The sequence below is a fragment of the Triticum aestivum genome, chromosome 3B (genome assembly GCF_018294505.1).
Source record: "Triticum aestivum cultivar Chinese Spring chromosome 3B, IWGSC CS RefSeq v2.1, whole genome shotgun sequence".
NCBI classification, from domain to species: Eukaryota; Viridiplantae; Streptophyta; class Magnoliopsida; order Poales; family Poaceae; genus Triticum; species Triticum aestivum.
In genome coordinates this window covers 580,599,386-580,612,774 of record NC_057801.1, presented here as the reverse complement: position 1 = coordinate 580,612,774, position 13,389 = coordinate 580,599,386, and the positions used below count along the sequence as shown (strand labels likewise).

Genomic DNA, 13,389 nt, shown 5'->3' with positions numbered 1-13,389 from the left:
ATGAGCAACAGCGAGAAAGCTTTTCTAATCCATTGGCACTCGAGACCATGAGCACAAGAAACCCTCGTAAGTCATATTAAATGCATCATGTTAATTTCAGCATGTTAGTTCCAGTTCCAGCAATGTAATTTCTGTACAAACTCTTAATATGTGTCAGTTTTTATCATTTTAGTTGATTGGTGGAGTTCATTTGGTGGTCGGGCCATTGACCTACAAAGGTTTGCAAAGCGCATTGTTAGTCTTTGTGCTTCATCATCTGGTTGTGAGAGGAATTGGAGCACGTTTGAATTTGTAAGTCAACTAGTAAAGCAGTATTTGTGTTTGTTCAATGATGATTTCAGCAAGTTATTTACTTATTTCACTTGTTGTTTCTACTTTGTAGATCCATACAAAGAAAAGGAACAGATTACAATGGAAAAGGTTGAATGATCTTGTCTTTGTTTCATACAACCGGAAGAATATGCAACGGTTTCAAAAGAGGCGTGAGAAGGTGGGCGAGAATAGCTTTGAGGCTTTGGTCATTGAGGATTTTGATTGGGGCAATGAGTGGGTGGACCCATCACTATCACAACCTCAAGGTGCTCGAGGTTGTCCTGAAGACAATCAAGACATTACATGGGAGGATGTTGATGTGGCTATTGGTGCATCTTCAAACCTTCGAGGCCGCAATCTGCATAGGACAGCAACTACACTTCGTAGGGGCCAGACAAATGTCCGTCTGCAGTACGCACGCAAGAGACCTACTACAACACGACCTATAATTCCTGAAGAAGATGAGGTAGAGGAGGACTTGGAGCAAGAGCAACACTCAAGTATGCCCAATGCGGAGGGGGAGGATTCAGACTACGTTGAGGATGATGATGATGTGAGCAATGACGATCAAGAGCCAACTAATGTTGACCAAGATGGTGAAGATAACACCAATGCCAATGAGTTTGATGATGATGACTTTTGATTGAGACTTTGAGAGTGGAGAGACATGAGAGAGCTGAGCTGGCCACCTTTATCCCTTTTGCTATGCTGGAATTATCTATTATTCTGTTTGTCTTATGTGGAATTATCTATTATTCTGTTTGTCTTATGTGGACCATTGCAGATTGCAGTTGCACTCATACTTGCTATCTTTCTTTCCACTTTTGTCTGCCTCACTTTTATTTCTATTTTTTGTGGAATGTGCACTGGTAAGTGATACATTATTCTAACATATTTGTTCATGACTTCATGTTGATGCAGAATTCTGTTGGGGAGAAAAGCAAGTGCAAAGAGGATGGGGGCTCTACAACAATCAGTTGCAAGGTGTGTATGGCTGTATGCCTACCAAATTCTACTTAATTCTGTTGCTTACAAGTCTCTAAGGCGTCGCCTCGCCTTATGCCTCAGCGCTTAGGCAGTGAGGCGCCCCCCCAGCGCCTCGCCTCGCCTTACCGCCTTAAAAACATAGGACACATCCACCTCCTTACCAAGCTCTTTTTGTCGCTCTGCTGTCCTTCAGATTCTCTGAATAACTTGAATATCAGCTTGAAAAATTCGAGCAACATCCTTCTTGTCAGTTCTTTTGAACTTGCCACCCCTACTCATATTCAGCGTAAGCATTGCCATGTAAGCAGCATATCTCTGCTCATCTGTTAGTGACTTTCTTTGCCTTCGTATTTGCTGAACACCTACAGCAACAAAAGAAAAATAGGAAAATTAGGGAAATTGTGTTAGAATAAGAAAACTGAAAATTACTCTTATTTAAAGCACTAGGAGTAGGCATATGCAAATTTCAGCAAGTTAAATGAATTTGACCAAGTTAAACTTGTTGTTAAACATATGTTAAGTTCTATGAACATATATTCAGTTTTCATGAACATTTTGGAGTATGTGTATAGTATGTGTAGATGAACATATATTCAGTTTTCATGAACACTTTAGAGTATGTTAAACCTGATATTTGTATAGCATCGGCTAGTGCATACTCAAAAACACCAAATCTTGTTAACAACAAGCAAAGGAATTGCTATTAAAGCACTAGGAGTAGGATGCCTATGCATATGCCAACATCCGGTGCACAACTAAAAGCAGATGTACTTCTATACAAGGAGTATGTGTATGTAGTACCTGTTGCTTCTTCTTGGACATTTAATGTTTCTTCTTGGACATCTGCTACTTCTTCTTCTTGGACCATATTCACATCAGCTTCTTCTTCTCCTGAAGGTGGTGAGCAGTTCAGGTCTGGGAGCATTTTGTGCTGCTGCTGCTATGTTCCGGTACTGTTGATGTGATACTGCTTCTCCTCTTGCTACTGATCCTGTGTTGTTGCTCCACTTGCTACTGTTGTTGTGCTGGTGCTGCTCTTGCTGATAATGCTGCTAATAATGCCGCCTGCTATTGATACTGCTGATAATGCTGTTGTTGTTGCTGGTCCTCTTGATCAACTGCTCCTCTTGATCAGCTGTTGTGTTAATGATGCTCTTAATGCTTTTGTTGTCCTAATCCTGAGCTATCGATCTCTTGATGTGGAGTAATTTGAAGATCTCTTTTGTTGTCCTACTCCTGTACTCTTGATCTTGATCTGGAGCACACCTGATTCCTTGATCTGGAGTAATTTGAAGATCTCCTGATCTGGTGTTGTGCTATGATGAGAAATTATTGCTACTGTGATTTATTGCTGCTCTCGAAGCTACTCCTCTTGATCTTATACTCCACTGTCAAGCACATGGATCTTGTACTCCACTATAGTGGAATTGATTTTGATCTCGTATCTTGCTAATGTATTGCTTCTCCTTGCTCTGGGCGACGCGAGGAGTACCTGGGCGAGGAGCACCTGGGCGCGAGGAGGAGGGCTAGGGCGCGAGGAGGAGGACCTGGGCGCGCGAGCAGGAGGGCCAGGGCGCGAGGAGGACCTGGGCGCGCGAGGAGGAGGGCCTGGGCGCGGCGACGGCAAGGCTGGGCGCGAGGAGGAGGACCAGGGCACGGCAACGGCCAGGCTGGGCGCGTGGAGGGGCCCGGCGGCGACAAGGCTGGGCGCAGCCAGGCGATGGGGACGAGCGGGTGACGACGGGGACCAGCTCCTGGACACAGCCAGGCGACGGCGACGGCAAGGCTGGGGGCGTGGATACGGGGACGACGCGAGGAAGAAGACGACTGGTTCGAAATTCAAAATAAGGGCATAATGGTCTATTTGCACTTTTGTCGGCTGTGTCTGAAAATCCCTCAACGTCTTATAAATCTTTCCAGAGGGAGTACTTTGTTTTCTTGCGAAAATATGAATTCTCTTTTGTCATGAATTCTATATCGAAAAGGGATTAATAAAACTATATGCTCTCTGCTCTGTATCTAGAGCTGTGGCGCGTGGTTGCTGTTGCTTGTAGTTGATAGTAGCATGTCAGCGTGTATTGCCATATTTCCAGAAAGCAAAATGGAAGTCAATAAAGTGGTTTTACTTAAAAGTTAAACACTTCTGCTGCAACTAAAAGGCAAATATAATGCGATTGACTAATTTGTCAATGTACATTTTTTTTTCATGCTTTGCTTAATTTACCTCCTGTAAGTTCTCAATATTGGTTATTTGACTTTTTTGCTGATGATGTTCTGAAGATATTAAGATATATATATGGGGAAATGCCTGCAAGATAAACTTGTGTATCACATGTATTGCTTAATTTTCCTATCCTGATGGATTGAATATTGGTGCCCTTACATTTTCAAAGTGCAGCAATGGATTTTGCCCTATTTCAAGGCGTATTTGTCTATTTGAGATCAATAGCTTTTAGTTTTCTTTCTTAAAGGCTCTTCATGTGTTATGTTTGTTGAGATTGGTGATGATTGAATGTTGGTTGCCTTTACATTGCCGGTGCGCAGTCATGGTCATTTACTGAGGTGTATTTGAAATCAGAAGTTCTCTGTTTCCTTTCTAGGAGGTTCTTCGCAAGTTATGTTTATTGAAGTTTAATTCTAGCGTGGTAGGCTTAATTTTGCGTGTGTACCCTTTTCAAATTTTTTGCTGCTGAAATGGATGTGAATGTGCAAAGCAATATATACGAGACCATGAGTTTATCCATTAATGCTGAACTAGTTCTGATAATTCATGTTGGTCTAAGTTCTAACAAACAACTGTTGGATTCATAATATTTTTCTATACTGATCTGTTTTTGTGATTTACTTTTCTTCTACCAGTCGTTTACACTAGAACAGAGCAAACTTTCAATTTTAGTAAAAGTGCATCAGATATGAAGGAAACATTCAGAATATGAAAGCTAAGATATCAACGTCATTCTGTTTGATAATGATATTTTAAGCACTTACTGATTTGCTGTGCGTAAGCAAATGGCAGAAAAAACATGAACTTTAGAGATTGTGTTTGATAAGTTCAAGGTGCAGCTATTGTAGAAACATTGGGCAATGTTTCATTTGTTTGTTTTCATAGTGAGACATTTTGTCTGCTGGCTTCTTATAGCTTTCAACATTAGTTGTCAACTGTGGTGCGAAAGTCTTGTAGTGGTAGTGCTACATTTTCATGATGTCTTGTGTGGCAATGGTCATTTGGTCTTTTCCCATTTTGTTCAATTATTATACATTATCATGCTTGTTTCTGCTTCGGAATAGTCATAACTCGCTTGCCTACTCACTTAATCAAGGTTATGTTGGAAAATGAGCTGCCTACATGTTCAGTGTTTGAGAACCTTGTAACTCTTGAAATTGGCAAATGGCACTTGACCAAGGACTTCTATGTTTTGCTTCGCTTCCTCCAGCTTTCACCAAGACTAGAAGAGCTCACTCTGATGCATAAACAGGTACGCTGCACGTAATATTATTGAATTGATTTTCTTAAAAAGGTTCGCTAACATGTAGGACCTTTTTTGTTTCCTCTCTTCCTGTTTGTCTCTAGCTCGACGAAGCAGCAGAAACAGAAGGCATGCCTACTAATGTTTGGCTCCACGTTTGATTTCCGCGCCTGCTGTTTTGCCGAAATCATCTGGAACAGAGGTGTTTGCAATTGCTCTGCTGTTAGCTGTGTGACTACTGATGGTTCTTCGATGTGGGCTGGAAATAGATGCGTGGATGTTCTGTGTCTGAAAATATTTTTAAATAAACCTGACCTTCCATTGTACCGCCTCCGTCTCGAAATTCTTGTCTTAGATAAGAATTTTGAGATGGAGATAATACTTGTGAAAAAGTAAAAAAAAACCTTGACTGTTTTTAAAAAGATACGAATTTTTGGTCAAAATAGTTTGAATAATGACCCTATAATAGCAAATAAATTTCAACTCGCTTCAGTGCTTGTAGTTGTCGTTAGGTGGTTTTCATTATTTCTTGTGTTCGTTGTACTGCCATTAAATAAATAAATTCTGTTTTTTGCCTTGAAGTCAACTCTGGGCTTATTTTCCATGAAAATTTATATACTAGTGCAAAAGAAAATTAAGTTTATTGTAAAAAACTTCTGAACTATTTTGACTTTTTTTTTGTAATTATTAAATATTTTTCCCCATATAAGCTGTAGGAACCAAGACTCCAAGAGGTAGTATTTCCCTGTAGATGCTCTGATAGTGCTGCTGCTTCGCCCGCGCTCCCCGAAAATCAGAAGCGAAGCGCGCGCGGGAGGACACGAGGAGCGGCGCTGGGAAGCACAGCAGGCCTCGACGCCGCAGGTCAGCCCTCATCCTCCTCTTATCTCCCCGCCCACCCCCCTCCTTTCTCTCTGCGGCGTTACGCGTCGGCCCATCTGCCCCTCACGACGGCGTCCTCCATGTCGGATGCGGCTCGGCCACCACGGCCAGCAGTCCATGCCGGCCGCTGCCTCCTGCCACTCATGGCGACCGCCGCGTCACCCACCACCGCCGGGACCCCATGGCGACCGAGCCTTTTCCCCTCGCCCCCATGGCCGTCACCCCATGGCGGCTGCTCTTGTGTAAGCGCTGCTGTGTAGGTGCTGTTATTTCTGTACAAGTGCTGCTGTTGTATTCTTGACATATAACCTTCCACAGATATTCACATGTTGCACACAAGTTAGTTTTAAACATTACTCCCTCTGTAGAGAAATATAAGAGCGTTTCCCTATATTCAAAGTACAATGTTCATCCTATTACAAATGAGCAATTCCATTTTGGACAATGATCATCCAAATAATATTCAGAATTGAGTCTCTCATGTGAATTCCAAGTGTCTATTCTTGAACACATCCAAACAACATTATTCAGGTTCAATTTCAATATCAATGTCTGCGAGGTTTGATGTTGGGACCAATTCAATTCCATGGCCCTCAATATCAACATCAACATCCAAATGGAGCCTTAGAATATTACTACTACACATGAGGATATAGGAGGCCAAATTTGGTGAGTGAGTTGGACTTTCTCTCATCGACATACTGCAAATTGTTCATGCAGGGTTGAGAATAAGAAACAGTGATCTTTCCTACTTGGGCGAAATGCCTTGTTACTACGACGTTGCCGACATCCTCATGGAGGAGGAGGTGACCGTGCTCGCGTTATCCTTTGCTTCATTTATGCTTGTGCAGATGGCATGAATACCCTACTGTAATCGCAGCTTATTTCGGTTGTTTTCCAAGTAACTGCAAATGGCGTTGGTCTGCTAGATCCTGGCGCCGAGAGAAACAGTGTAAGCATTTTTTTTACGCTAAGTGTAAGCATCTGTCCAATGATATTTGTGTATTTATGTTTAACTGCTATGTTAAACCTGCTGATGGGCAACTGCTGCCAATTCTTCCTCTGCCATATTTGTTAGCGAACACCAACTTGGAGTTAGATGCTTTGGTTTTTTAGCACCTTTTCTTGCTACTATGGACAATGAAATGGCATATTATCTGGTTCCAATGCTTAATCGCTTATATTCTTTATGTTCAGGTTGAAAAGGGTGCTAAATTAGACCTTCCATTTTGGCTTGCGCATGGAATGCTGTCTCTGGAACAAGCGGTGTCAATAAATGTACCTCCTTGCTTCACCCAGAAGTAGGTTTCTTCTTCTAAAAGAAGGAAGTAGGTTTCTTCGTAATCTATTTTTTTGTATTTGTAGAAAGTCTTGAGAGGGTCACCAATATATACTGGATGCAGTAGTATGGTTGTTCTCATTTCAACAAATTTACATGGAAGTTCCACTTGTCAACTTAATGATGCTTTCAGTAAAATACCCTTTTTAACTGAATGAAATACCCATTGGTTGAGTTTTGTGGCTTGTGTGACGTAATTGGCATGCAGAACTCGGAAGGAGATCCAAGCTGATGCAGCCTGTGTTGATTTGAGGGTTCGGCGCCCTTACTTTTATGAGCTTGGATGCAAGATTGTTCCTCTGTAAGTTCTGAACGACCTCAGTTACACATTCTATTTTATTTCCATTTTTTTCTATCCCTTTACCTTTCTCTGTGCAATCTTAAATTCGCAAATTCTCATTAAAATGTTTCTATACGATCTTTGTTAGAAATAGATTACCCACTCCACTGCTTTGCAGAACTTTCATGAGCCTTAGACATGTTATATTCTCAGTTACAATAACCGGGTAATTGTGTAGGCATACAACACTACAATGCATTATCCTTTCTACATGTATTCTGATTTTGTAAAAATTTAAATGCTTACATTCCCATAAAAAAGATAATTGCAGTCGCATATTAAGTTAAAATAGGAGGAACTTCTGTAAGTTCAAGTAGCTGTAATCTTGGGGAAAAGATGCAGTTAATAATGTGAATTGTGCATAGGTAAGTTGACTGCCTGCGAACAGAAATGCAATCATATGGTTTTCTTTACTGAGGGCTCAGACTAACACATGCTTTTAACCACACGCACAATGTTATCTCCCATCTCAATTTAACCAAACTATGTTCAAATTGGTGTTTAATCCAAATGATTATAACTTCCAGCCTCATGGTCTGAGCATGTTCTCTTGTTCCAATTTGGCACTTGGCAGCAAGCTCCCCTTTGTCTGCTCCAACAAATGATTTAATAAGTCATAGGGAGACATGCCTTTTTGCTTTAGCTTCGTAGTTTTGCTTCTAACAAGATTCAAATAAACTGCACCTTCTTGAAATGTGATTGATTGTTCTTCTTGTTCTTTCATTTTATTCCAAATAAGGCAGTATATGGTCGCTTTGAAATGATCAAATATATTCCTTGCTGATTCTACCATTGTTGCCAAGATCAAATCATCATTCTAGGAAATTTAATCATACACGTGACAAATAACCTCTGATGCCACCAGGTCAATTTGTGCTCTGGACATGCGTTGATTCTGTGCATATGATGATACAAACAGAGTACACCATAACTAAGTCTTTTTTTTATTCAAGAGCTCCAGTCCCCCAATTTCAGAAATGAAATTGAAAATACATCAGCCGAATGAGTCACACAAGACGGCCATGGCCAAAACCAGCCATGCAACCACAGTAAGGTAGCACATCTATTGCAAGGACTAAGATGCAATGGTTCAACTTGGAAACACAGCTCCCAGCACAGAAACTACTTACAATCAGGTCACCAGAAAAACACTAGAACAGAACATGAACCAGTTCAAAATATTGCAGCTAAAAGGAGCCACACTCAGGTGCTTCTACTGCATTGCTCACTCCCGAGGCACCTTCAATACGTAGGACCATTGGACCCCCTGCCTCAGCTGAAAAAATTCACTGGCCACCAGCGTTAGGATAGTTTTGCTGCATTGCGACGGTGTAACTAAGTTTTCCCAAATAAACAAGTTGTGGTTATTTGAGGTTTGTCCCTTTTCAAAGGCATACTCTGGACGATGTACTTAATTAGGTGTTATGACCGGCATGTTAGGGGCTTAGCCCAGTTAGTTGTGGCTTATTAGGGGCTTAGCCCAATTATCGTTATTAGGGGCTTGGGAGTCAAGTAAACCTCTCTATATAAGGAGAGGAGATGTATCAATCTAATCAAGCAAAGAAGCAATCATATTTGCTCGGCTTCCTTAGGGAGCCGGGAGACCTAACCCTAGCCGCCTCCTTCCTTGCGCCATCTCCCTCTCAGCCGCCGCCTCCTCGCGCACGACGGCGCCCAGCCGCCGGCGGCCGCGAGTTCGCCCATGACCAGCTCCCTCCTTCCCCTACAACCTCCGGCCTAGACCCGGTAGAACCCTAGTTTCTACCAGTTTGATATCAGGTAGCTCAGTTCCGATCATGTCTTCGCCGCCGCCCACCCCGTCGCTTCCGCTGCCGACCGGCACCACTGCGCCACTGCCAATCTCTACCGCGCCGCTGGTCGCATCCTCCGGCGCCGCCACCGTCCAGATGCTGGCGCCTTCCACCGCACCACCGGCCGCCGCCTACACCCTGGAGGAGATCACCGGGGTCCTCAACGACCTCGTCATAGCCGTCCAGGAAATCCGGCTGTACCTGACTAGCCCCTACGGGCCGCCGCCGACCGCCGCCACTAGGCCGCCGGCCCTACCGTGGTACTCGCCGCATCCAGGGGCCTCCGCGGTGTTCGCTGGGACACTGCCCGCTGCCGCCCCGCAGTGGCCGGCGCCGGATTCCGACGCGCCTCCAGCGCCCATCGCCGCCTCCGCGACGCTGTGGCTGTCGTGGCAGCCGCCGCACCAGGCGGCCTTCGCCGCGCTCGCCGAGCCACTGCAGCAGCCGCTGCGGCTGCCATCCCTCGCCACCACCGCCCAGCCCTGGCTGCAGTGGCAGCCGCCGCTCCTGGCAGCCTCCGCCGCAGTAGTCGCTGCCCGACGCAACACCGCAGCAGCCGCTGCAGCTGCAGCAGCCACCGCCGGTCAGCTCCGGCCCCGCATCGATCGCGCTGGTGGGGAGTTCCGCTCCACCAAGTCTGGTTCCCGTCCTCGCCGTCCCCGCTACCGGCTTGGTTGACCGAGTCGTTGTCTCAGCCGGTCTACACGATGGCCTCGGGGCTGCCGCATGTGCCGTCACAGCAGGCGCAGTACGGCGGGTCCTCCAGTGCCGCGGGTCCCTACGTTGGCCTCGACGCGACGCAGTTCCACGGGGGCCCCCCCTGTGATCATCGACCCAGCGCCGCTGCTCCGCACCGCCGAGCCGTACCCCCGCGGCGGTCATACCGAGACGGCGCCATACCCCCACGGCGGTCATACCCAGACGGCGCCGCACTTCGCCACCTACGGCGGCACCGAGGACCCCCTCAACTGGCTTAATCAGTGTGACCAGTTCTTCCGGGGGCAATGTACGGTCGCGTCGGACCGCACCTGGCTCGCTTCCTATCACCTCCGAGGCGCCGCACAGACTTGGTATTACGCTCTCGAGCAGGACGAGGGTGGCATGCCTCCATGGGAGCGTTTTCACGAGCTCTGCCTCCTTCGCTTCGGGGCCGATACGCCGGAGCCGGCTGGCGGAGTTGGGCCGTCTTCCCTTCACCTCTACGGTGCAGGACTTCACCGGCCGCTTTCAGGCCCTGGCGTGCCACGCACCCGGCGTGACGGCTCGCCAGCGGGCTGACCTCTTCGTCGGCGGGTCTGCCGGATCATATCCGCGTGGACGTGGAGCTGCGGGGACCCCAGGACCTCCAGACGGCCATGTACTACGCCCACGCGTTCGAGCGCCGCGCGGTGGCCATCCAGTAGGCGTCACCGCCCCGGCCGCTGGGCCGCCACCCTGGCCAGACGTTCCAGCGCAGGGTCGTCCTGTTCAGGCGTCCGCGGCACCCCTCGCTGCGACCGCAGCGTGCCTGTTCCGCCGGCTCACACCGGCCGACCAACTCGAGCGTCGCCGCCAAGGGTTGTGCTTCAACTGCGACGAGCCCTACGCGCCCGGCCACGTCTATCCGCGACTCTTCTACCTGGAGGCTGCGGACTACATTGAGGAGGACGCCGCCGCAGCCGGGCTCGTCGACCTGCCCGCCCCAGCTGTCGCGGAGGTGTTTGGCGACGGTTGATCACCTCAAGGAGTTCGGCAAGCGCTTTCCCGCCTTCCAGCTCGAGGACGAGCTGTTTGTGCAGGCGGGGAGAAATGTTATGACCGGCATGTTAGGGGCTTAGCCCAGTTAGTTGTGGCCTAGTCTATCTTATCGTTATTAGGGGCTTAGCCCAATTATCGTTATTAGGGGCTTGGGAGTCAAGTAAACCTCTCTATATAAGGAGAGGAGATGTATCAATCTAATCAAGCAAAGAAGCAATCATATTTGCTCGGCTTCCTTAGGGAGCCGGGAGACCTAACCCTAGCCGCTTCCTTCCCTGCGCCATCTCCCTCTCAGCCGCCGCCTCCTCGCGCACGACGGCGCCCAGCCGCCGGCGGCCGTGAGTTCGCCCACGACCAGCTCCCTCCTTCGCCTACAACCTCCGGCCTAGACCCGGTAGAACCCTAGTTTCTACCATTAGGACACGAGCTGACTGTAATCATCGTAATCTTGAAGTTTTCAAGGACCCAGATATAGATCTCAATGGTGGTTTGCTTTCAACTTTAGTGTGCACTAGAACACAAATAATTGAATGTTTAGTAGCCGGCTAGCCGCCTGTAGGCTATAGCACATGTTGTGAGAAACTGGGTGAACATATAGAGGTGCCACTTGACAGTGCAGTGGTTATACTCTGAGTGATCCTAATTGGGGTTTGAGTTTCTCCTGATGGTTCAGGTGATTAGTTTGAAACGGTGTAACTATTCTCAGATTAGATATGATCTATGTCAATCACAGTGCCAACGTGTCATTTCATGACATGCATTGTGTGGCACATTCTTTTGTGGTCAGTTTAGAGCTCTGAATTTCCCTGTAAGCAGACCAGGAAAGGCTCTGAATTGCTCACCTTCTATATGCAGGTGATAAAATTGACCCAAGTCACCCAACCCATCTGGTTACTGTCCACATTCAGTTTGAAAGACCCCCCTGCAGGAGGGAGTCGTCACTGCTGTTCCAATTTTGTCAGTTCTGTGAAATATTGTTAGGTGTTGCCTTTGTAGTTCGTACAATGAGCTAGGGATCCCATGAAGTTATTATGTAGAACGCGTCAAAAAGTTGTTATGTAGTGATGTCTGGGCATCTTATATACCCCCCCCCCCCCCTCTTAATACATTTCACTGTAGCCTTCAAAGTTTGTTTCTAAATGCATATCATTCTACTATTTGAGGTAACTGTACACCATTTCTCCCTTTTGTCTGTTCCCAATCCCATTAATTTGTATGGACTAGACTATGTGTCTAGCACAAAACTTTGAAAGGTAATAAGTGGTGTAATAGAGGGGGAGTTCGATCTTTAACCCCACACTTGAGTTATTACTTCCCTACTATAATGGCCAGACTAAATTATTTTGCTCACCGATTTATGAAGTTTGCATGGCTGCATCAACAGGGTGGGTGACAAGAGCATTGGCCAGTTCTTGCGCTACGCGTTCACCAGTAGGTACAAGGAGATACTAAGCAAGGCACACAGCTCTTCGACGATGACAGTGCCCAAGTTCGCAACACGCCTTACAAAAGAAGAAGCTCAAGGTACAAACATCTCCCTCGTGCATCTACTCATTCCCCTGTTTGTTTTCCGGTACCATATCAACCACTCCAAGTCGGGTTAACTTTGGTTCTTTTCGCCGTGAAGTGTTCGAATCTGCTAGGGAATCTATGTCCGCCTTCAGGAAGTGGCGTGTCGGGGGTGCGAGGCTGCAGAAGGCGTCCATTCTTGGAAGGAAGAGGAAGACAAAGCTGCCTGACGGGCCTTCGACGCCCTGAATTATTTTTACTGTCGAGCAGAGTGCCTGGGCGGGAGAGGGCCAATGTTTGCACACTGATCGATCTGGTACTGTAAGTGTATGGAACAGAAAAAGCGCGAAAGGCAGTTCTGATATGCGATCAGACGTCGGCGTACCTGATATGTTTGTTTGAATACTCGTATCTTCAATTTGTCAGTTGGACACACCTTAATTGGAGTAAGAGGCTGGGGTTCGCCTCCTGGGTTGGCCATCTCATCTTATTCCTCTCCTGATTTAGCACACGGGAAAGAAAGCAATCAATTTAAGCAGTTAAATGCTGACTTGTGAATCTCTGTTGTGCTTGCATGAAGGAGACCAGTTCCCATCAGTTATGCAGTTGCACCTCGCAGCTCCTCTACCTTAATCTTTCGTTGCGGTCTTGCCTAGTCTCATCTAGACGCTCTTATATTATGGGACGGAGGGAGTATTTCTCATCTTCTATTTCATACCTATATGATACTAGTACAAATTAGCGGTTCAGGTATGAGGAGGAATACACAGATCTAAACGCTGTCGGTATGGCTTGCCACACCTGCAGGATTAGAAGTCACAACTGACCCAAATCAAAGAATTACTCACTATAGTCGACCCCACCTTCCAATTCTGCCCCAATGGCAATGGGCTAATTGGCCTTGTACGCGTGAGTAATGGCACGACGCCGACAACGGCGGAGTTCAGTTTTGAGCTCGAGGGGGTGGTCAATTTTGAGTCCGAAAAGATGACTCACACCTTCAAC

At 46.5% G+C, this 13,389-nt stretch overlaps 1 protein-coding gene and 1 long non-coding RNA gene across 4 annotated transcripts; both read left to right on the top strand.

Moving 5' to 3' along the window:
• The first annotated feature begins 1,145 nt into the window (after positions 1-1,145).
• LOC123071044 (uncharacterized) lies at positions 1,146-3,319 on the top strand. The gene is made up of 2 exons (XR_006434112.1): positions 1,146-1,599; positions 2,197-3,319. It is a non-coding gene; the product is annotated as an uncharacterized lncRNA (long non-coding RNA).
• Positions 3,320-5,486: 2,167 nt separating this feature from the next.
• LOC123071042 (probable DNA replication complex GINS protein PSF3) lies at positions 5,487-13,210 on the top strand. Of its 3 annotated transcripts, none has more exons than XM_044494504.1 (7): positions 5,487-5,630; positions 6,180-6,454; positions 6,529-6,600; positions 6,846-6,949; positions 7,196-7,288; positions 12,260-12,399; positions 12,503-13,210. In XM_044494504.1, the coding sequence occupies exons 2-7, from the start codon at positions 6,410-6,412 to the stop codon at positions 12,631-12,633; spliced, it is 585 nt and encodes a 194-aa protein (XP_044350439.1). In that variant the 5' UTR covers positions 5,487-5,630; positions 6,180-6,409; the 3' UTR covers positions 12,634-13,210. The 3 variants fall into 3 exon arrangements, with proteins under 3 accessions (XP_044350439.1, XP_044350438.1, XP_044350440.1); XM_044494503.1 differs by having other exon boundaries at positions 5,495-5,630; positions 6,369-6,454; positions 12,503-13,209; XM_044494505.1 differs by lacking the exon at positions 5,487-5,630 and adding an exon at positions 5,651-5,890.
• The last annotated feature ends 179 nt before the right edge of the window (positions 13,211-13,389 follow it).

What these genes read in the sequence shown, in the direction of transcription:
- LOC123071042 (XM_044494504.1), top strand. Translation starts at nt 6,410, where the DNA reads ATGCCTTGTTACTACGACGTTGCCGACATCCTCATGGAGGAGGAG. An exon ending in ACATCCTCATGGAGGAGGAG is followed by an intron (nt 6,455 to 6,528) that starts GTGACCGTGCTC and finishes CTGTAATCGCAG; the next exon opens with CTTATTTCGGTTGTTTTCCA. An exon ending in TACAAAAGAAGAAGCTCAAG is followed by an intron (nt 12,400 to 12,502) that starts GTACAAACATCT and finishes TTCGCCGTGAAG; the next exon opens with TGTTCGAATCTGCTAGGGAA.